Source organism: Bubalus kerabau, chromosome 17, assembly GCF_029407905.1.
Source record: "Bubalus kerabau isolate K-KA32 ecotype Philippines breed swamp buffalo chromosome 17, PCC_UOA_SB_1v2, whole genome shotgun sequence".
Classification (NCBI taxonomy): domain Eukaryota; kingdom Metazoa; phylum Chordata; class Mammalia; order Artiodactyla; family Bovidae; genus Bubalus; species Bubalus kerabau.
Window position 1 is genome coordinate 69,594,069 of NC_073640.1, and position 21,617 is coordinate 69,615,685.

The 21,617-nt window shown below is 45.3% G+C and overlaps 1 protein-coding gene across 5 annotated transcripts; it reads left to right on the forward strand.

The window, feature by feature from the left end:
- The first annotated feature begins 3,952 nt into the window (after positions 1–3,952).
- On the forward strand, positions 3,953–13,500 carry ZNF304 (zinc finger protein 304). Of its 5 annotated transcripts, XM_055553702.1 has the most exons (5): positions 4,614–5,209; positions 5,468–5,576; positions 5,783–6,010; positions 7,039–7,165; positions 8,937–13,500. In XM_055553702.1, the coding sequence occupies exons 4-5, from the start codon at positions 7,132–7,134 to the stop codon at positions 10,763–10,765; spliced, it is 1,863 nt and encodes a 620-aa protein (XP_055409677.1). In that variant the 5' UTR covers positions 4,614–5,209; positions 5,468–5,576; positions 5,783–6,010; positions 7,039–7,131; the 3' UTR covers positions 10,766–13,500. The 5 variants fall into 5 exon arrangements, with proteins under 5 accessions (XP_055409674.1, XP_055409677.1, XP_055409675.1 ...); XM_055553700.1 differs by lacking the exon at positions 5,468–5,576; XM_055553701.1 differs by lacking the exon at positions 5,468–5,576 and having other exon boundaries at positions 5,786–6,010.
- Positions 13,501–21,617: the final 8,117 nt, after the last annotated feature.

Sequence of the window (21,617 nt, forward strand, 5' to 3'; positions counted from 1 at the left end):
ATTGATTGGGATTGCAACTTGTCTGCACCATGCCCATCCCCAGCCACATGGCCTTGGTCATGTCACTTAGGCTTGGGGTTGAGTATTTGTGTGTGTAAAATAGAAACCTTGGTTAAATAGAGTCAGGAGACCAGCAGGAGGGTGCTCTCACGCCCTGCCACTGACAGCAGAGCCCAACAGGAAGGAGAAAGGTCCTCCTCTTCCAAGAAAAGACGCAGTCAAGGAAAAGCCCTGGACTCGCTCCTGATTGACTTTTTCCCTCTGTAAAAGTGCTCTCCTCTTGCTGTGCAGGTCCTTGCTTGGTGGCGCGCCGTTATTGCAGGCTCCAAATCACAATTCTCAGCTGATCCTGTGTAAGCCCCTCTTTGCTGGAGAAATAGCTGGCAGTCTTCATTTTAGGGGAACAGTGTTCAACAGGAAAAACCCAGAGTTCAGAGGTGAGTGTCAGACTGGCTGCCTGATCCCCAGGCCCCCTGAACTCTGCTGTCCCCCTTTCCATGGCATGTAATTTGAACCTGAGATACAGACAGAAATCAGCCCACATGTCGAATTCTAGGCAGAGGGAACCTCCTGTGCAGTGATAGGGAGCAGGGCATGTGGTGATCCTGAGGCATGTGAGAAATTGAAAGTTCAGCATAGGGAGTTCTGAGGGTAGGGTCTGGGCACAGAGGTGGCCCACCTGAGGGGCTTGTTAGTGGGGTCTCCCAGAGAAGGTGAATTCTGCACTGGGACAAGCCAAGGGCACATATATTCCTGCAGGGATGCTGTTCCAGGAGCGCCCAGCTGTTTGCGAAGCCCTTATGGCAAGACTCCCTTAGGGTGACGAGGCTAATGCAGAGCAGGAGATGTGGGTCCAGTATGGACACCTTGTCATGGGCACCCAGAGGCAGGCACATGCAGGGCACACTCAGAGAGGTCATGGGACTTACAGAGACTAGCAGGAGACTACAACACCATCACACAGAGGGTTCCACAAAAATGAATCTGCAGACGTGCAGCTTGGACACATATGCGGGACACAAAACCTTATGCAGATGTACACACGGATACCCACCAGGACACAGAGTAGAGAGGATATATTTATATTGACCAAAGACACACACACTCATGAAAACAGACACAGGACACCCAGATACGTGTGCTCACAAGTCCCATACATACCATGAACAGTGCTCACAGGGATGTGCATGTACAACACACAGATGCATGCACTGGCACAAAGATACGTACATGCAGACATGGGGCACTGGTGTGCAGAAGGAGTGTGGAGACATCCAGAGAAAAACTCCTAGACACACACAGAGGCTACACAGGAGAACACAAGGACAGCAGGAACGGGTACATGGAGAGAGGGGCACATGAAGAGATGCAAAGGTAGACACCTCTACAGCCACGTTGACAGATGTACAGATGGTTGTACATGAATAGGTAGAACCATCCAGAGACACACACAACAGCTCACTTACTTACAGCTTACTTGCTCACATACACACACATTTACATGGGCATTCCCAAATGCAGATAATCAGACGTATACACATAGAAAGTGATGTTAAACATTTACTCTGCTCTTAAGGAAAAAGTGCATCTAATGAGGTGGATGAAACTGGAGCCTATTATACAGAGTGAAGTAAGTCAGAAAGAAAAACACCAATACAGTATACTGACGCATATATATGGAATTTAGAAAGATGGTAACGATAACCCTGTATGCAAGACAGCAAAAGAGACACAGATGTATAGAACAGTCTTTTGGACTCTGTGGGAAAGGGTGAGGGTGGGGTGATTTGGGAGAATGGCACTGAAACATGTATAATATCATATGTGAAACAAATCGCCCGTCCAGGTTCGATGCATGATACAGGATGCTTGGGGCTGGTGCACTGGGATGACCCAGAGGGATGGTATGGAGATGGAGGTGGGAGGGGGGGTTCAGGATGGGGAACACGTGTACAACCCGTGGCGGATTCATGTTGATGTGTGGCAAAACCAATACAATGTTATAAAGTAATTAGCCTCCAATTAAAATAAATTTATATTAAAAAAAGTGCATATAGATTATGTAAGTTGATTACAAATTTTATTGATCCAAAGGGTGTGACGTGCTTCCCAGGTGCCACACTGGTAAAAATCCGCCTGCCAGGGCAGGAAATGCAAGAGATGTGGATTTGATCTCTGGGTTGGGAAGATTCCCCAGAGCAGGAAATGGCACCCCACTCCAGTATTCTTGCCTAGAGAATTCTTTGGACAGAGGAGCCTGGAGGGCTACAGTCCATAGGGTCAGAAAGAGTCTCAGCATGTCCCAGTCATGCTCAGACATGACTGAGCAGTTGCTCACAATGCAGTTTACAAATGGTTATGGTACACCCAATGGTTTCTGTTGCAAATTGCACAAGCCAATTAATTAATTCTTACACAGTGTTTTAATTAATTTCAATTTTAACTCTTTATGTATCAAGGTTAAATTGCAACATATGTATATATGTATCAGCCCACCAGGCTCCCCCGTCCCTGGGATTCTCCAGGCAAGAACACTGGAGTGGGTTGCCATTTCCTTCTCCAATGCATGAAAGTGAAAAGTGAAAGTGAAGTCGCTTAGTCGCGTCCGACCCTCAGCGACCCCATGGACTGCAGCCCACCAGGCTCTGCTGTCCATGGGATTTTCCAGGCAAGAGTACTGGAGTGGGGTGCCATTGCCTTCTCCGATATGTATATATTAGAAATAAGCAAATCCAATTCCAAGCATATACCCATTTAAAATGAGGACTTTTTTTCTCCCAGATATATATACATGAAAGTTTGTAACAAGTTTATTGATAACAGTCAAGAGGTTGAAACAACCAACCCAACCATCAATAGGAACATGATCTGGTCACATGAATGAGGATGTAAGAGTGTAGAATGTAGAAGATGAATAATAAAAATGGGCATCTGGTGATCTAATCAATATTTTGTGCTAGAAAACTGGCTACTTGTTCCCCAATACTCTTTTCTCCTTCTAGACACCCAGGAGGATAGGCATGTCCCACCACCTTCCCTAACTTAACTTGGAAGCATGCAAATAAATTTTGGCCAATGGAAATGGGCTGGAGTGATTGCGAAAAATGTTTCTTCAGTTTATCTTCTCATTTATACTCCTTCCTGGGGTACCTCTGTGGACCTCAGTAGTTCCAGTTGTCATACCTCCCCAGGAATTATTACTTCTGTGGGAGCTGTAGCTCCAGGTGATGGAAAGATGATATCTTGAAGAGGACCATATTCCATGACCTTGAGCCACTAGATATCAGGCTGGGCCATCTGACGATCATACATTAGTGCCAGGTCTGCCTGTTGAGGGTTATGGTGGAAGGCAGGAGGAGCCTGAGTTTGTTCTTCTGAATTAGGCATGAATGAAATTTTGTCATCTCACACAGTGAACCATGATATGAAACTATGTTAACTCCACTGCCCATTTAAGTCTAATAGAAATTACTCTTGATATGTCAACGTTTTGAGTCATATGGTCTGTAGAAATGCATCTGTTTGACAATAGACCTAGTAGTTTATGACAATTGCCTGCATTTATTGTTTTAAAAAATAGAATGAACTTACAGGTATACAGCTGTGGTCTATGCAAAATGTTTGCCATTACCTATAATGCTACTTGGTGAGTCAAGACTGATTGTATTTATATTTTGAAAAATATGATCAGTGATTCTGCGAAGAGGAGCCTCCGACATCCTCCTCTAGCTGTATGTGTAAGAAATTGTGGTCATGATGAATAGTAACAGTAACAGCTTGTGTGTGTTCAGCACCAGGTCTTGTGCTAAGCACTTTTCATCTGATTTCCCATTTGGAAGGTATTTTCCCATTTTAGTTGCTGTAGTTGGGGTAGGGAGGTGGTCATGACTTTCAGTTCCCACGCCCAGGGTTTTTGTGTCAGAAAGTGTAGGTTGGACCCCAGAATGTGCTTTTTGAGCAAGTTCAGAAGGGATGCTGAGCCCGTTTTGGATATCAACGAATAGCAGGAACATTTCATGTTACTACATGAAGACTGCACAAGACAGGGATATCGATCTTCAATTTTTTTTTTTTTTCCTTTTGGCCGCGAGAGTAGCTTGGGGTTCGTAGTTCCCGTCTAGGGAACAAACCCGGGCCCCCTGTTGTGGAAGGCCAGAGTCCTAACCCTCTGGGCCACCAGAGAATTCCCTTCCATCCATTCAATTTAAATCTCAGTCTCCAAAACTCCCAAGAGGTGAAGCAGCTCTCCCAGGATGAAAGAATGCTCCACCTGCTGGAGACGTCGGAGGACGCCGCTTTCCTACATGTCATCACAGAAATCTGGGCGCGTCGCGTTTATGGGGAGGTCGGGCACTTCCCGGATGGCTCAGATGGCAATGCAGGAGACTCGGGTTCAATCCCTGGGTCAGGAAGATTCCCTAGAGGAGGGAATGTCAACCCACTCCAGTAGTCTTGCCTGGAGAATTCCATGGACCGAGGAGCCAGGGGGGCTACAGGCCATGGGTCACAAAGAGTCGGACCCAACTGAGCAACTAACACCTTCTAGTACTTAAGGACGTAATTTTTCTCGGATCTTTCTCCACCTGCCTCCGCGCAGCTGTTGGGGACAACCAGAAATCGGCCTTTTCCCTGGTTGGATGTGGGCCACAGACTCCTTTACCCAGGAGTCTGTTTTGCGGCACATCCGCTCTGCGCCAATGGCAGCCCAGAAGATGCGCGTTTCCGCCGGCTCTTTCAGACAGAGGCGGGACTTCCGGCGTCACGGTCGTGACGTATTTTGCTGGCGCCGGGAATGTCTAGAGTGGCGGCGGAATCTGCGAGTCGGCCTGGGCTCCGCTTTCCATGCGACTCTTGAGACGCGAATAGGAAAGGACGGTAATAAGGTTGGGGCCTCCGTCGGCGACCTTATTAAGATCCATGGTCGCCGCCGTGGGACGGGCCGCCTAGCGCGGAGCAGTGGGCTGGGGCTGTACTCCTTCCCAGGCCTTCGCGCTCGCTCTCCGTCCTCGTTCGCTTCCGGAGGCGGCACCCAGAGCCCGTGCGCCGTTTTGACCAGGAGGAAACCAAGGCTCGGAGCTCGACCATCGTCCAGGGCCCACCGCACCCAGGGGGTGTGCGGGACCCGCTGTTCCCACTCCAATCGCGTTTCTCGACCTGGTTCTACTCACAGGACCCCATGGCGGCTGCGGCGCTAATGAACTGGGCTCAGGTGAGTGAGGGTCCCTCAAGCCCGCACCGACTCAGGTGGGGGGATGTTATGTTCTCAGGCTTTCCGAACTTGGCCTTCGTCGCTCCCTTCTCTTGAGTAAGAAGGCGGTGAAGGGCGGTCATTGACGGTGAATACGTGGGGAGGATCCCGTTCCCAGTGTTGACTGGATGAGGTGCGAAATGGTTTCCAGGGCTTAGGAGCCCCCAGATATCAACACTTGGAGGTGAGGTTGAATTCGGCATGTTCTGGAAACGGCAGGTCTCTGCGGTTATGTGTGCTGACAACAGAGAGCTGAGTCAGGAGTCGGACTGGAATGGCAGCCTGGGGAGCTGGACCTCTGTTCTGACGGTGATGGGAACCACGGAAGGTTTATAACAGAGAAGGGAGGTGATCTGACGTTGGTGTTAACAGGCTCCCTCTGGTAGCACGATGGAAAGACTGGGGAAGCCTGAGGGTGGGACGTGAGACCAGGAGGGAGTCGACTGCAATAGTCCAAATGTGTTGATTGTGGGTGACTAGAGTGGTGGCTGTGGACGTTAGAGAAGTGTGTGAATTTTGTATGTTTTTAAAAAGTAGGGCCGATGGAGGTTTTCTGATGAGACGTATTGATGTTCTGGGACTCTTCACCTGTCCCTCCTTCTGCGCTTGAGTCTGGGGGCCTTAAAGGAGGAGTCCTTTCTAGCCCAGCACCCTGAATCTAAGCCAGGAGTTATATGAAGAGGTTCCTGCTTTGGGCAGCCAGTAGAAGGAAGACTGGACTGGTGTATTAGACTCAGGAACATCTTATGCAAATACTTAGAGGTAAGATTGAGTTGGGAGTCCTTAAGGAGCCACGGGTCTTAGTTCTGTCTGTTGAGAAAAGGGTCAGGAGTTGGGCAAGAATGGCAGGCTGAGGAACTGGGCTTCTTGTTTTGAAGGTGATGAAAGACATGGGCTTCCCAGATGCCTCAGTGATAGAGTCTGCCTTCAGTGTAGAAGACGCAAGAGACACGGGTTTAATCCCTAGGTCAGGAAGATCCCCTGGAGGAGGGAATGGCAACCCATTCCCAGTAGTCCTGCCTGGGAAATCCCATAGACAGAGGAATCGGGTGGGCTGCAGTCTGTAGGGTCCCAAAGAGGCAGACTCAACTAAGTGACTGAACATGTGTGTGGCATGCACAAAAGACATGGAAGATTTGGAGCAGAAGAGAGATGCCCTGAATCAGATCTTAACAGGCTCCCTCTGGCTGCTGTCTGGTTGAGAATGGAGTGTGGGCGTGAGGGAGGCGGCTACCGCAGTGGTCCACGGAAGTGCTGATGGTGGCAAAGAAGGTCCCAACCGGGCGCTGAGCACTGGGTCAGGCGCTGGGGTGGCAGTGCAGCCTGTCATAAACACAAAGGAGTTCTTCCTGGATGCTGTGTGCAGAGTGGTTTCAGGGGTGGGGTGTGCCTTGGAAGTGTGGACTGGAAAGTTTTCAGTCTTAAAGGAGGGGAACCCCAGATATGAAGAAGGTGTGGTTCAGAGTGATGTACATGGTGGGAGGAGCATGGACTGATGGCCTGAAAGTTGTTTCTGGGAGGCATGGTCAGGAGGATGCCAGCGGGAGAGTGTTTGGTGCCCTTCCTGCTGGACCCATGGCTTACATAGTCTGTCTGCCCGCCTGCCTGATTTTGCTCTGGGCTGCACACGGTGATCAGAGGGACAGGAGAGGGCAGCCAGGAGTGGTGTCATGGCCAAGTATTGCCTCCGAGTTGGGAAGCTGGGAAGCAGAGGAGTCAGGGGGTGGGAGGTGAGCGGGGGGCCTGGGGAGTCCTGTTGTGTGTGGGCTCAGCTGTCCCCATCGTGGCAGGGTGGTGTGACCTTCGAGGATGTGTTCGTGTACTTCTCCCGGGAGGAGTGGGAGCTGCTGGAGGAAGCTCAGAGACTCCTGTACCGCGATGTGATGCTGGAGAACTTCGCACATGTGGCCGCCTTGGGTAAGTCCCTGTTTCAGTTACCTATTGGTACATGTCAGACTACTCCAAAAGTGAGTGATGTAAAAAATAAAAAGGCCTTATGTAAGTTTCAGTGTGTTGGGTACTCATCACAGCTTACCTGGTGCTTTTGGCTCAGGGTCTGTCATGAGGCTTCAGTCAAGTTCCCAGCCAAACTATTCTCATCAGAAGGCCATTCTCGGGAGGATCTCACTCACAAACTCGTGTTTTGTGGTTCAAAGAGGTCGTTTCTTGTGGCTTGTTGGACTGTAAGGCTGTTGGCCAGAGGCCCCCTGGCTTCCTTGTTACCCTAGCCTTTCTGTAGCGCATCTCACAGCAGGGAAGGAACCTTCTTTCTGAGCAGAGAGAATGTCCAGGACGGTAGCTTGTCCTTTTCTAACCCGACCTGGAAACAGTGACCCCATCATTTTTCTCTGTTCTGTTCTTAGAACTGGGTCAGTCAGTGCAGCCTCTGGTCAAGGGAAGTGGCTCATGCAAGGGCAAGAACACTGGGCAACAGGTCTTCCTGGGCCATCGGAGAGGCTGCCTGCCACAGGCCCACATGCCTGCTGCAGTGTCCTTGGGTTCGGTTTTTCCCTGGTGCCCTGGGGGCAGCTCTTCCTGTCCTGCCAAATCAGGGGCTCTTCCCCCTCCCGTCTTGGTTCCCAGGGTAGGGGCTGTGGATGCCCAGGCAGAGCCGTGGTGGTGTCCCCTCCCTGAGCAGTCTGACACCTGCTGCCCAAAGCCGTTCTCGGTCAGGTTAGGAGTGCAGGGCTCTGGCTGACGGTTCTTGGGGACGGACCGTGCCAGGAGTTACAGGTGCTAACATAGTCGCTGCTTGTGGAGGGCATAGGGGTTTTCTGGCAAGTCCTCCTTCAGGTTTTTGTTTTTTTAACATTTTCTCTTCTCTGTGGGATGGGTCTGTCTGGGCCTTTCATTTGCCCTGCCTTTTTTTTTTTTTTAAATTGGAGTAGGGCTGATCCAGAATGTTGTTATTGTCTCCCTTTTTTTTTTCCCCCACAACTTCCACCTTCCAGATCCCATGTAGTTGCCCAGTGGCATATAGGCAGAAAGCCCCGGGTGCTTGTGGGTGGACCTGACCCCAGCCACACTGAGAGGCCAGAGAGAGCCTAGCACCGCCACACGGGAACTGAGGGAGCATCTGGGGGCAGCGCTCACGCTGTGCTGCCAGCCTGTTCACCGGTGTTTTCTTGCCAAGGCCCTGAGCAGTACCTCACTTCTCCCTTTCCTCACCGTTCATTACACTTGGCGTTTCTCCTCTGTCTGCCTTCCCTTGGCTGTTTTCCCGCCTCTCTGGCCTCTGTCACTCATTCTCCTCAGCTTACTCTGACATGCTCTGTAACACTGGCTGCTTTGCCAGTTACCAGTTGTGCACGTATCTGGAAGGAGTCCAGAACAGCCACCTACTTACTTGCGATCAGATTTTCCCGGGCCTGGACACAGCCTTCCGCACCAGGCTCACCTGACACCAAAAGCCAAGGCCCTGCCGAAACCCTTTGTAGAGGAGTGAGTTGGAGACCTCACCTCTGCTTCCAGTACTTTCCACCGCCATTGTGTCTTTACCCATCATTAGAAGTCCTCCATACCGTCCAAGGCCCAGGAGTGACAATGGGCCCTTCTTCACTGACCCTGGCCCCTCATCCTGCAAAAGCCCAAGGACTCACTCACTGGTGTGTCACACACTCGGAGGTGATGGACTTGCTGCTTCCCACCAAAGTCAGCATGTCCTTCACTAGCATTTCTTTGCTTTCAGGTTGTTGGTGTGAAGCAGACAATGAGGAGGCCCCTTCCGAGCAGATTGTTTGTGTAGAAGGAGTGTCAGAGGTCAGGACTCCTGGGTCCTGTCCACTTATCCAGAAAGTCCATCCGTGTGAGAGAAGTGACCCGCTCTTAAAAGACATTTTCCACCTGGCTGAACACCAGGGTTCATGCCCTGCACAGAACCTGGACACACGTGACCCCTGTGGGCGAGGATTCCTGTTGAGTGAAAACTCTCATCAGCACCAGAAACCACATAGTGGGCACGATCCCGTCCAGGGGGGTGGTGATGAGACCTCATGTGTGAAGAGCTGTGCTGCCTATGAGTTAGGGAGACCTTGTACTTGCAGGGGGAGAGGGATGGACATGCTGGATAGCTCTAGCCTTTTCCAGCACCAGAGCACTCACAGTGGACTGAGTCCACACAGAACAGCTGAGTTTGTGGAATCATTTGCACACAAGTTGAGTCTCAGTTGTCACCAGGGAGACAGTGATGAACTGATGTTTTTCAGTTGTGCTGACGATGAGAAAGCCTTCATGAACGCCTTCAGTCTCCTCGACAGCCAGATAACTCAGGCGGTTGAAGTGCAATCCTTTAGGTGCCTACCTTGTGGAAATCTGTCCAAGGAGAAATCCAGTCTTATTCATCATAGAAGACTTCATGGTGGGGAAACATCACATGTGTGCAAGGAGTGTGGAAAGGCCTTCATTAACTTGTCTCACCTAAAAACTCACCAGAAATTTCACACTGGCAAAAGACAATATACTTGCAGTGAATGCGGAAAGGCCTTCAGCCGCAAAGACACGCTTGTGCAGCACCAGAGAGTTCACACTGGAGAAAGGTCTTACGACTGCACTGAATGTGGAAAAGCCTACAGCAGAAGCTCCCACCTCGTGCAGCACCAGAGGATTCACACCGGAGAAAGGCCTTATAAATGCAGTGAATGTGGGAAGGCCTTCAGTCGTAAAGACACACTTGTGCAGCACCAGAGATTTCACACAGGGGAAAGGCCGTATGAGTGCAGTGAATGTGGAAAATTCTTTAGCCAAAGCTCTCACCTTATTGAGCACTGGAGGATTCACACCGGGGCGAGGCCTTATGAGTGCATTGAATGTGGAAAATTCTTTAGCCATAACTCCAGCCTCATTAAACATAGGAGAGTCCACACAGGAGCAAAGTCTTACGTGTGCGGCAAATGTGGGAAGGCTTTTGGCTGCAAAGACACACTTGTTCAGCACCAGATAATTCACACTGGTGCACGGCCTTATGAGTGCAGTGAGTGTGGAAAGGCCTTTAGCCGTAAAGATACACTTGTGCAGCACCGGAAAATCCACACTGGAGAAAGGCCTTATGAGTGCAGTGACTGTGGAAAGCTCTTTAGCCATAGCTCCAACCTCATTGTGCACCAGAGAATTCACACTGGAGCGAAGCCTTATGAATGCAGTGAATGTGGGAAATGCTTTAGCCACAATTCTAGCCTCATTCTACACCAGAGAGTTCACAGTGGAGCAAGGCCTTATGTGTGTAGTGAATGCGGAAAAGCTTACATTAGTAGCTCCCACCTTGTTCAGCACAAGAAAGTTCACACTGGAGCGAGACCTTATAAGTGCAGTGAATGCGGGAAATTCTTTAGCCGCAACTCTAGCCTCATTCTACACCAGAGAGTTCACACTGGAGAAAAGCCTTACGTGTGCAATGAATGTGGGAAGGCCTATAGCAGAAGCTCCCATCTTGTTCGGCACCAGAAAGCTCACCCTGGAGAAGGACCTCATGAATGCCACAGTTTTGGTGACTCTTTAGCTGCGTCTCTTAAACTTGTTTAACGCCCAGAAACTTCACTGGGAGAAGGGCCTTATGAATGCAGTCAACGCACTGTGTCCCTGTTCAAGATGATAGGACTCACACCGGCAAAGGTGGGAATCGTTGGTACAGAGACACTGAGATAATGGAGTGGGGATGACTGAGGCTCATGAGGATGGGTGTCTGTTCTTAAGGCAGCGTCTCTATATGTCCCTGCGATTTTGGCTCTATGGCATGAAAGTATACAGAAATTCTCAGGGCCTTCACACCTCTGAGTCTCCTGTGGCCAACACACTGTCTCAGTAAATAAAGGTTTGTGGATTCCTGTACCTCCCTGGGCTGTTGATGTTCTGGCCATCACTGCACAGGCAGGAACCCCAGCAGTGACAGAAGAAAGATCCAGGGCTCAGGCTTCTCTGACCAGCCAGCATTCCTAGTGACTAAGGTGGATGTGGACTTCATGCTCTGCAGTTTTTGCTGATCCTGAGGCAGGGCTTATGCTCCTAAATTGTGTAGAGAGGGATATGGTAGAACCAGAACAGTTGGCAGATGGAACTTTCCAGGAAGAATGGTAAATATGGATATTTATGGGGAATATTTAGTTCTTAACATCTTTGTTGAGGTATGATGACATGAAATAAATGGCATGTATGTAAAGTGTAAAACGTTTTTTGTTTCAGCATGTGTATATTTGATGAGACCACACATCAAGATAATGGAGATATCCAACACAGCCAAGAGATTCCTTGGGTCCCTTTATAATCCTTTCCTCCTTGTCCTTTCTAACCCCTCTTGCCCACAATTCACAAGTAGTAGCAAGCATATTCTAGAATTTCATATAAACAGAATTATATACTTTGTGGAGAGTGGGGACTCGGGCACTTTTCACCAACCGTAACTTTTTTGACATTAAGCCATATTATTGCATGTATCAGTTATTCATTTGTATTGTTGAGTACTATTCCATTGTGTGGATATACCACAATTGTTCTTTTATCCATTCACCTGTTAGTGGATGTTTGGGTTGTTTCTGGTTTGGCTGTTACAAATAAAGCAGCTGTGAAGATTTGTGTATTAGTTATCGTTGAATTATATTCCATTGTATGGATGAACCACAGTTTGCTTATCCATTCACTGACTGAAGAACATCTTGATTGCTTCCAAGTTTTGGCATTTATGAATAAACCTGCATTATGCATTGTGTGTAAGTGGACGTAAGTATTCAGTTCATTTGGGTTCAAGCCAAGGAGTATGATTTGCTGGGTCATAGTAAGGGTATGTTTTCTTTTTTTTTTAAACTTTTTCATTTTTTTGGCTGTGCTGTGTGTTCATTGTCATACACAGGCTTTCTCCACTTGGGGCAAGTAGAGGATACTCTCTTTGTTCTGGTGCGTGCTTTCGCACTTCGGTGGCTTCTCCTGTTGCAGAGCATGGGCTCTGGGCTTGCGGGCCTCAGGAGTTGCAGCACAGGCTTGGTAGTTGCGGCGCATGGGCTTAGGTGCTCAGTGGCATGTGGGATTCTTCCCAGACCAAGCACTGAAGCCATGTCCCCCACACTGGCATGCAAATTCTTAACCACTAGACCACCAGGGAAGTCCAGTATGGAAGTCCACTGCCTTCCGTAGTGGCTGCAAAAAATCATCTTGCGTTCCCGGCAGCAACAGGTCAGAACCCCGTCACTCCGTGTCTTTGTCAGCACTTGGTGTCATCCGTGTTCTGGAGTTTTGCCAAATAGGTGTGTGGTGACAGCATGTTGTTGCTCTAACTGCAATTCCGTAATGACTTATGATGAATATTTTTCCATATTCTTTTAACAGTGTCTTTTGCTTTCAGAGCAGAAATTTTAAATTTTAGTCAATTCCAAGATGCTCAGTTTTTCTTTAATGGATTGTGCTTTTGGTGTTGTAGCTAAAACTCCTTGCCATACCTAAGGTCTTCATTATCTCCTGTGTTATCTTCTAGATGTTCTGTAGTTTTGTATTTAGGTTTATTATCCATTTTCTGAAAATATTTGTGAAAAGTGTAAGATTTGTGTCTGAATCATTTTTTAAAACCCCATTTGTTGAAAAGACTATCCTTTCTCCATTCCTTAGCCTTGGCTCCCTTTCTAAAGATCACTTGGCTATATTAGTGTGAATGTATAGACTCACTGTTCCAGTTCTTTCCATTTATTGTGATAATCATATGGCTGTGGGGGCTTTTTTCTTGTGTCTTATTTATATGGTATATTTCATTAATTGACATTCAAATGTTAAACCAACCTTGTATTTCCTGGGGCAAATCCCACTGGATCATGTTGTATATCAGTAAAATCTTAGTATAGTTCTATATAAATTCTTTGTGTCAGAATTGATAATTGGTATCTTTCTAGGAATTTGTCCATTTTAACTGAATTTTCTCGTTTGAGAGGGTTAGGATTGTTGATCATATTCCCTTGGGAGACTCTGAAGTTCTGTAGGGTCAATAGTGTCTTCACTCCTGATCTTGTTAATTTGTTATCTTCTTTTTTTGTCAGCCAACCTAGAGTTTTGTCAGTTTTGTTGATCTTTTGAAAGAGAGTTTTTCTTTAATTGATTTCTAGAAAAATTTTTTTTTCTGTATTCTGTTTCAATGTTTTGTTCTGATCTCTTTTATTTCCTTTTTAAATGCTTGCCTTGTGACTAGTTTTGTCTTATTTTCCAAGTTTCTTAACATGGAAGGTTAGGTTATTGACATTCTTCTTTTGTAATAAACTTTAAAGGTTTATGTTTCCCTCTAATCATTTAATTTGGTTGTATCACATCAATTTTTATATGTAGCATTTTAATTTTTATCTAGTTAAAAATATTTTTGTTTTTAAAATTTCCCTTGTAATTAGGGTATTGAGGAGTATATAATTTAACAAGTCTTTTCCTATTAAATTTGCAGGGGTAGTCAGAGGAAGGCACATAATTTTTCAGTCAGTGACCCAGCTGTTACTCTTGAAATGGGGTAAATCTGGGGGTTATTTGAAATATCTTCCACTCTTAGGAAGACATTGAGCTAAGGTGTTGTTGTTTAATGTAGAAAAAGTAGTCCCATATCTACCAGGAACTGATGAGAATGACCAAATATAGTTAACTCATGTTTCGTGAAAGAGTATGGCAGGTTATTGGGTGTTGTTCCTTCCTCAGAGCACCCTGACTGTCCTGATTTGAGGGATTTTCTTTGTGTTAGCTTTTCTTCATGAGATAGGACAACCTTTTAAGCTCTGTTTTTGTATTAGGTCTCCAACCTGAAGTTTAACATCATTGTAAAATGACATGAAACAGATACTCCTACATCAGCACCTCTGTGACTCCCAACTCTGGAAATTAGGAATTTTTCCTAGTCTGTTGTGACAATCTCCTATGGGTCAAAAATATCTTTGTTTTAATGATTAAGTTATTACACAGCCCACTTTTGCTGTTAATACTTCAGCTATGGCTTTTAGGAGACTTGGACCTACTCCTGACCTTTCTGACCCTTAGGTTTATTGTGGAAACGGAACTCCTGTTGGTCCCTTCCTGATCAGTCCAGTCAGTTCTTGCCACCTTTGACTTACTATCTTAGCTTCTAACCAGGTTGTATAAGTTCGGTGACTTTGGTTAGATGTACCATAAAGAATTATAAAAAAAATTTTTTTTAAGGATTCTAAAAATTTTTAATAATTGCTGATTTTCCTTGGGTTGAAGAGAGTCTTTACTTATACCTCTTAATTCAGCTTACATCCAAGGTTTAAAATCTACAATTTCTTGCATTGCTGATTCGTGGCTGGCATTGATCTTTAGAGATAACTGGCATTTGGGGTTTTAAGAGAGCTGTTAAGAAAAGGTGGTGAAACTGAGTCCCACTAAACTGAGTTCCCCTGCTGAGTTTATGATTAACCTCTCTATCCAAAACTGTTCCCTTTCTTTTCCACTCTTACCTAAATCTTGTGCTAACTGAACACTAATCAGCCAGTCAGATGACTAAAATCACTGTTGTTGATACCATTGTTAATGTACAGACCAGAGTGTTTATCCAGGACAAGACGAGCTGACAAGTTCTAGGTCATGGACCACCAGACCAGAGAATCATAAACCATAGGCATCCTTATTCCTGGAACTGTGATTAAGAAATGTCACAAGATGGTGATCAACCCCAGCTTTTTTGTTCTTCCCCTCTAGTAACCCCTAACAAAGACCAACTTGCAGCAGACCTAGTCTTGTCCCCCATTCCCTTGGTTAGTGCCCCGCAACAAATCCTTAATTTGCGGCTGCAAACAGTGTCAATCTGACTTTTGCTTAATAGTAGGGAGTCAGCAAGGAAAAGAGCAAGGGGAGAGGGGCTAAGAAGAGCGATCAGAAGGATAAGGGGCAGGACAGAGAGCTGAATGTGGGAGGGGAGAGGGCTGGATGTAGGCAGAGGGCCCCGGATGTGGGAATGGAGAGAGATGAGTGTGGGAGGCAGCTGGAGGTCATGGAGATGGTGGGTTTACAGGGCATTGAGTCTCCCTGTTCCTGCTGAAGCTTGTCTGCTTGCTTAGTAGGTTTGGCCAAGGAATGTTTAGTAATGTAACTTTTATTTCAGAATTGAATTTGGAGGCTTCTTGTACTAATAAGAAAGGCTATCCATTGGGCCTGAGAATTCTAATTATTTAAAGAATTTCTTCATTTTCAAAGGTGTCTCTCAAATGAACCTTTTTGTTCAAATCAGGTGTTCTCCTGAGTGGCCATTGAGGGCTTAAGTCATCCTTGGTACAGTTATCCTATTCAGCACGACAGGCACAGAATTAGGATTGTAACAGGGATAGGAAATACAGGGATTTTTCAGGGGAGAGAAGATTCAGACTTAGACAACCCCGAGGCCAGGCAGTGGTCACTAGGAATGTAATTCTTGTGGACCTTAGTTTCCTAACCTGATGTTTGGCCTCCTCACCCCACAGACCCACAGTGATTCCCCTGGCATGTGGATACTGGAGAGAATGTTCTCTCTGTAATACTGCCCAGCTCACACTACTATACAACAATTTCGAGATGGACGAGACCTCATTTGGTTTCTTGGTTACTCACAGGGCAGTTTGTCGTAGCCTCCAGTACTATGAGAACTGCAAACCCATTGGTCTGTGAAGCTGGTCTGAACAGGTTCATAGGGCAGTTCTGTTCCCGCCATGATTCAACTCACAACAAAACTACACTTTTCGACAGCACAGAAAACAATAACCAGTATCTCAAAGGACAACAAAAAAGGTTTGAAAAGAAATGGCCTGATCCTCCAAGTATCTCAAACAACTAGGAACTAACAACAAATTCCAGGTGTCAGACTGAGAACGAAAAGCCAAGAAAATCAACACAAAGCAGAGTTTAGACCCACTGCTGGTTTACCACATCTTCAAGGACTCAAGTTGTCCTTGAGAAGCAAGGCACAGGGGACCTGTGGAAGGCTGGGGTCTGCAGTGACAGGCGTTGCACACCAGAGCTTGGTGGGGCTTCCGCAGCAAACATAAAAGCTGTTACACAGCTTCTACAGTGGGTGCATCCAGTTCATCTTGTTCCCTTCCCCGCTGAATGTTGATTAATGAGATACAGGCTCAACAGTAGTGCGAGATGGAGGACTGATGATGATAATCAGTGTGGAACCTCCTTACAACGTCTCCTATTTCTTTCTTAACCTTGTTAATCTGAATTTTTCTTACCAATTACTTTTTCACTTGCTTTAATACTAGTTGAAGAAATCATTCAGCTCTCATGTTTAACTATAATGTTGTCCATCATTTTCAATATTGAATGAATAGTCGCATATCATTCAAAGACCTTGAAGAGGACTTTTACCACATTTAAGAAATTGCCAGTCTTCATGAAATCTATCACAAAAAATGCATACTTGCATTTTTATATTCCGTTTATACAAAAAATAGATCATAGCAAGGTGGGCAAGACAGAAGGCGTCGCTTCAGTTTGTCACAAGTCCAAACCCATAACCGAGAGTTAAAAGGCGGAGCCTTTGAAATGTTTGTAAAGCTGTGAACTAACAGTGGCGTGAACTTGGTATCTAGTACAAAGACAGAGGGGGAGAACTACCTGTTTTCCTGCCTGCAAAGAAGAGCTCTAGTTGTCAGGCAGTCACCTCAAAATGGGAAGTCTGGCATTCAGGAGTTGGCACTTTAAAAAATGGGCATGTTTAAGGACCAATGAATTTCCAGGAGTATTACTGGGCTCTAAGTGGGGTTGTATAGTGAGGCATTCGCTGATTGGTTGTTACCTTTTAAGCTACTCTGGGGCCTGAACATTCTTGGCTGAATTCTAGAAGGTTGGCACTGTCAATTATTCACTAATTTCTGGAAGCTTGAGTTTACTGGTGTGAGGCTGTTGCTGACTGGATTTCACAGGTTATCTGAAGTTCTCTCTAATAAATTGTATTTTCTTGTTCAAGATTTTGGAATTTGGCTAAAGGAAGTCTTTGCCTTCCACTTATGAAAAATAAACACATTAATTCTCAGTCCCCTCTTTTGTTCTTCCTTAGCCAGACTCTCAGAAGAGACCATAAGGCATTGTTGAGAAGGTTGTTTATGGAGACATGTTTATGAGCTAATGTTGCCCCTAAATTATTTAATTGGCAATTACAGTGAGAGAAAAATAGCTCTAACTGCTAACTTTTTGTAATGTTAAAAAAAAAAAAGGTGAAATCAGAATATTTAGGGTGTTCTGACAGTATCAATACAGGACACAGAACATGTGCTCTCTACATAGAACAGCTGGAAGTCTTATTTCCAATGTATGTCATGCAGCTACTCTTGTACCCGAATCCTTTTTAGTGGTAACTGAACATTTATAGGTTAGTATGCTAAAGCTGAAACTCCAGTACTTTGGCCACCTCATGCGAAGAGTTGACTCATTGGATAAGACTCTGATGCTGGGAGGGATTAGGGGCAGGAGGAAAAGGGGATGACAGAGGATGAGATGGCTGGATGGCATCACTGACTCATTGGACGTGAGTCTGGGTGAACTCCGGGAGTTGGTGATGGACAGGGAGGCCTGGCGTGCTACAATTCATGGGGTCGCAAAGAGTCGGACACGACTGAGCAACTGAACTGAACTGAACTGAAGTACACAACAGCACAATTTCTTTATTCATTTTTACCTATCTGGCAACTCTTTTTAAATATTGTCTTTACCCTTGCCTCCAAACTGTTAATGCATCATGTTTTCAAATATGAAAATAATCACATTTTTAAACCAAACTCTGAGTGTGTCTAAGGTTTCAGCAAGCCTTGAGGTCTTGACTTCATTTTCTGCCTTCTCAGACTCCGTGACTCTTACTCACACTTGATCTTAGCCGAAAGGCCGAGAAGCGATCAGTGACTCTTACTCAAACTTCATTTATTTCTTTTCACCCACTGTCACAAATAAATTTCTCTAGAACCATTTCTGCCACTTCCCTTGAAAAACTATAAAATTATGAATAACATTTAATAACATCCATTTAACAAGTATTTTTCCAAAGACAAATCTCAACTGCCTGTGTATATACTGTCGCAATAATTTACAGGTGAGGTGATAAACCACTTCCCAGCAAGGAGATGAGATCATGGAATCACAAACCTTTATATCAGGGATAAGCTGGCCCCTTTGCACACATGGTCAGATTCTGAGGGGCATACACTGTCCTGGCAGAAGATGGCACGAGATAAGTTCTGCTTCTGTTAGAGAGGTTTCACATTCTTAATAACTGACTATTCAAGCAGGAAAGACATTTTCTGTGGGAACCAGGGGCACCTCATAACCCTTTTAAGCTACTTTGGTGACTGCAAACATCCCTTTTCCATGTTTCCCATCCTAAGCCCCTTTGGGGGCTTTTCATATTGTGTTTGAGCGAACCTACTGAAACTCATGGAAAGCAGAGTGTTCATGTTTTTGACAAGCAACAAGATAGCTGACAACTATGAGACGATGCTGAGTAACATTACAGTATGGTGGATCCCTTTCTATGTGCAGTCATTGGAAGTTTGCTACGATTCATGCAGTCTGAAATAATAGGTCTCTAAACATTTCTGTGACATGCCCTAGATTACATTCCAAGGAACTCTGGGTATAATAAGCCCTTTGAGAGGCAGAAAAACCCTGCTGTGTTTACAGCTTCAGAACCTCATTTCCCAGAGCCCTTTCCATCCTCCCTTAGCCTTTAGCCACAATCGGGAACTACCAACTTTGAGAAAGCCCAGGTAACTAAGGTAGTGGAAACTACTCTACCCACAAGGCTGTGCAGCTATGACCATGCACCAGAGAGACTTCTGGGTAATGTAGCTTCCTCTGCCAACACTACCTACCAACACTTGGAGAGTAAGTCACTTCCTACTGGACCTGTAAAAGCCAAGAGGCACCCTCAGGGACACCAGGAAAAGAGTTCCCTGCTCCAGCCATGGGAGGGCTTTTGGTTACTCTTAAGTGGGACGCTCCTAAATTTGTAGAGTCTTGGAAAAGCCCACAAAGCTTAGGGACCTGCAATTTCAGATAGCAATATATTTGTAATAGTGGTAAAGAACCCGCCAGTCAATGCAGGAGACATAAGAGAAGCAGGTTCGATCCTTGGGTCAGGAAGGTCCCCTGGAGGAGGGCACAGCAACTCACTCCAATATTCTTGCCTGGAGAATCCCATGGACAGAAGAGCCTGGCAGGCTACAGTCCATAGGGTTGCCAGGAGTCGGACACGACTGAAGTGACTTGGTATGCACACACGAACCACATCTAGTTCTAATCTACACACCAAAATGGACACATCGTATGGCACTCTATGTCCACTCATAGCGGTCACCTTTCTTGTTGCCTGTAAAATACATGTAGACTAAATTTTGAGAGACTGTTTTGTGACCTTCAACATGCTAAAGACCCCAGACAGGGCATGAGGGAGAGTTGGAGAAGGGGTAGCTTTCCTGCCTTGATAATGAGTGAGTGTGGTCCAACCTAGCAAACAACACTTGAAATGTTTATTATTCTGAGTTTCTTTCAAAAGCTGATGCCCAGCCCTAAAGGAGAGCAAATTATTGTACACCATTTCCTGCCAGGATACATCACTAAACACTGAAAGATGATAGATGACAAATTTTATGTATATTTTACCACACCAAAATGATTAATGATAAAAAAAATGGATAACTTTTATGACACAAACACATAGCTGAAAAACACTACAAGAAAAAAGCCAAATAAGAAAAATATAGACAGATATGCCAATGGAAGCTTGGCTCAAAATTTTTTAAGATATTAATTTCCTATGAAACAATTTAAATTTCCTTAATTTAAACTTCACTTACCCACTTTAAACAACTTTTTCTCAGAGTGATGGTCAGAAAATGCAGCTCTAGTATATAACAGGGCCTGCTTATTCCTGTACTGTGCTATGCTTTTGCACACACAATATTAAATATAATACTAAAAATACATTTTAAATATATACCAAAAAATGCATTTATTGAAAGCAGCCATCCTTGAATAACAATAAAGTTCTAGAAAATATAAATTGTATTGGGAATCCCCTGGCAGTCCAATGGTTAGGACTCTGCTGTTTAACTCCTGAGGTCCTGGGTTCAGTCCCTGGTAGGGAAATTAAGATCCTGCAAGCTGCATGGTTTGGTTAAAAAAAAAAAAAAATTTCACACTGTAATAGCTCCCTGGAGATGGCAGTTTGGCTAGGACTGAGAGAGAGAATACAAAGGAGTCAGTGGAAATTCTATAAGTAATGGACATGTTCATTATTAGGATGTTGGTGATGGTCCCCTTATGCACTCGTGTGAAAATACATTTTACACTTTCAAGAATGGTTTAATATGTGTCAGTACCTCAGTAAATATGTCAATAAAATTTGGATGTCTTCCTCTACAAATATCTGGCAAAGTATTAGTAGTATTGACTCCATCAGCACCCTTCCCTATGGCTTAGGTGGGTCAATTCTGATTCCTTCTCAAAGCAGAAGGAAGTACTAACAAATGCTTGAACATGGGGACATTATGCTAAGCTAAATAAGCCAGTTGCAAAGAGATGAAAAATGTATGATTACACTTGTATAAAGTATCCAGAGTAATCAAATTGATAGAGGCAGGTCTGGTAGGGAGGGCATAGGAAGAGATCTTGTTTAATGGGTGTAGAGTTTTATTTTTGCCAGATGACAAGAATTCTGGAGATCAGTTGTGCAAAATGTGAATTTTTACACATACTAAACTGTACAATTAAAAAGGTAGAGGGTTAATTTTGTTACATGTGTTTTACCACAGTCAAAATTGAGCAGATATTTTGCTGAAGTCTTTTGCCATTTGCAACAATCTGCTGTGAACTTTTTGGTGCTGAATGAGGTGGAAGTTTTGGCTGAACTTAATTTAAATTGCTGCACAAATAAGGTCTTTCTTCATTGTGGAATCTCTGATGGGCAACAGGGCTAAGTTTCACCTAAAGACTTGTCCACACTCATTGCTCTCAGAAGGCCTTCCTTCACTGTGAACTCTTGATGTCTGAGAGATGTACCAAAAATTTTCCCATGTTGCCTGTACTCTTAAGGTCCACTCCAAATCAACTCATAGGGTGCTTCTCCAGTGTACAGAGTTTGGCGTTCTTGCGTCCTAAGTTGCTTCAGTCTTGTCCAATTCTGTGCAGCCCTATGGACTGTAGCTTTCCAGGCTCTTTTGTCCATGGGATTCTCCAGGCAAGAATACTGGAGTGGGTTGCCATGCCCTCCTTCAGGGGATTTTCCACACCCAGGGGTCAAACCAGCATCTCTTGTGTCTCCTGCATTGGCAGTCAAGTTCTTTACCACTAGGAGTTTGGAGTAGCACCTAAAGAATCTACCATATTCTCTGAATTCATTAGGTTTTTACCACTGTGAATTCTTGCTCAATGAGGTTGTTCA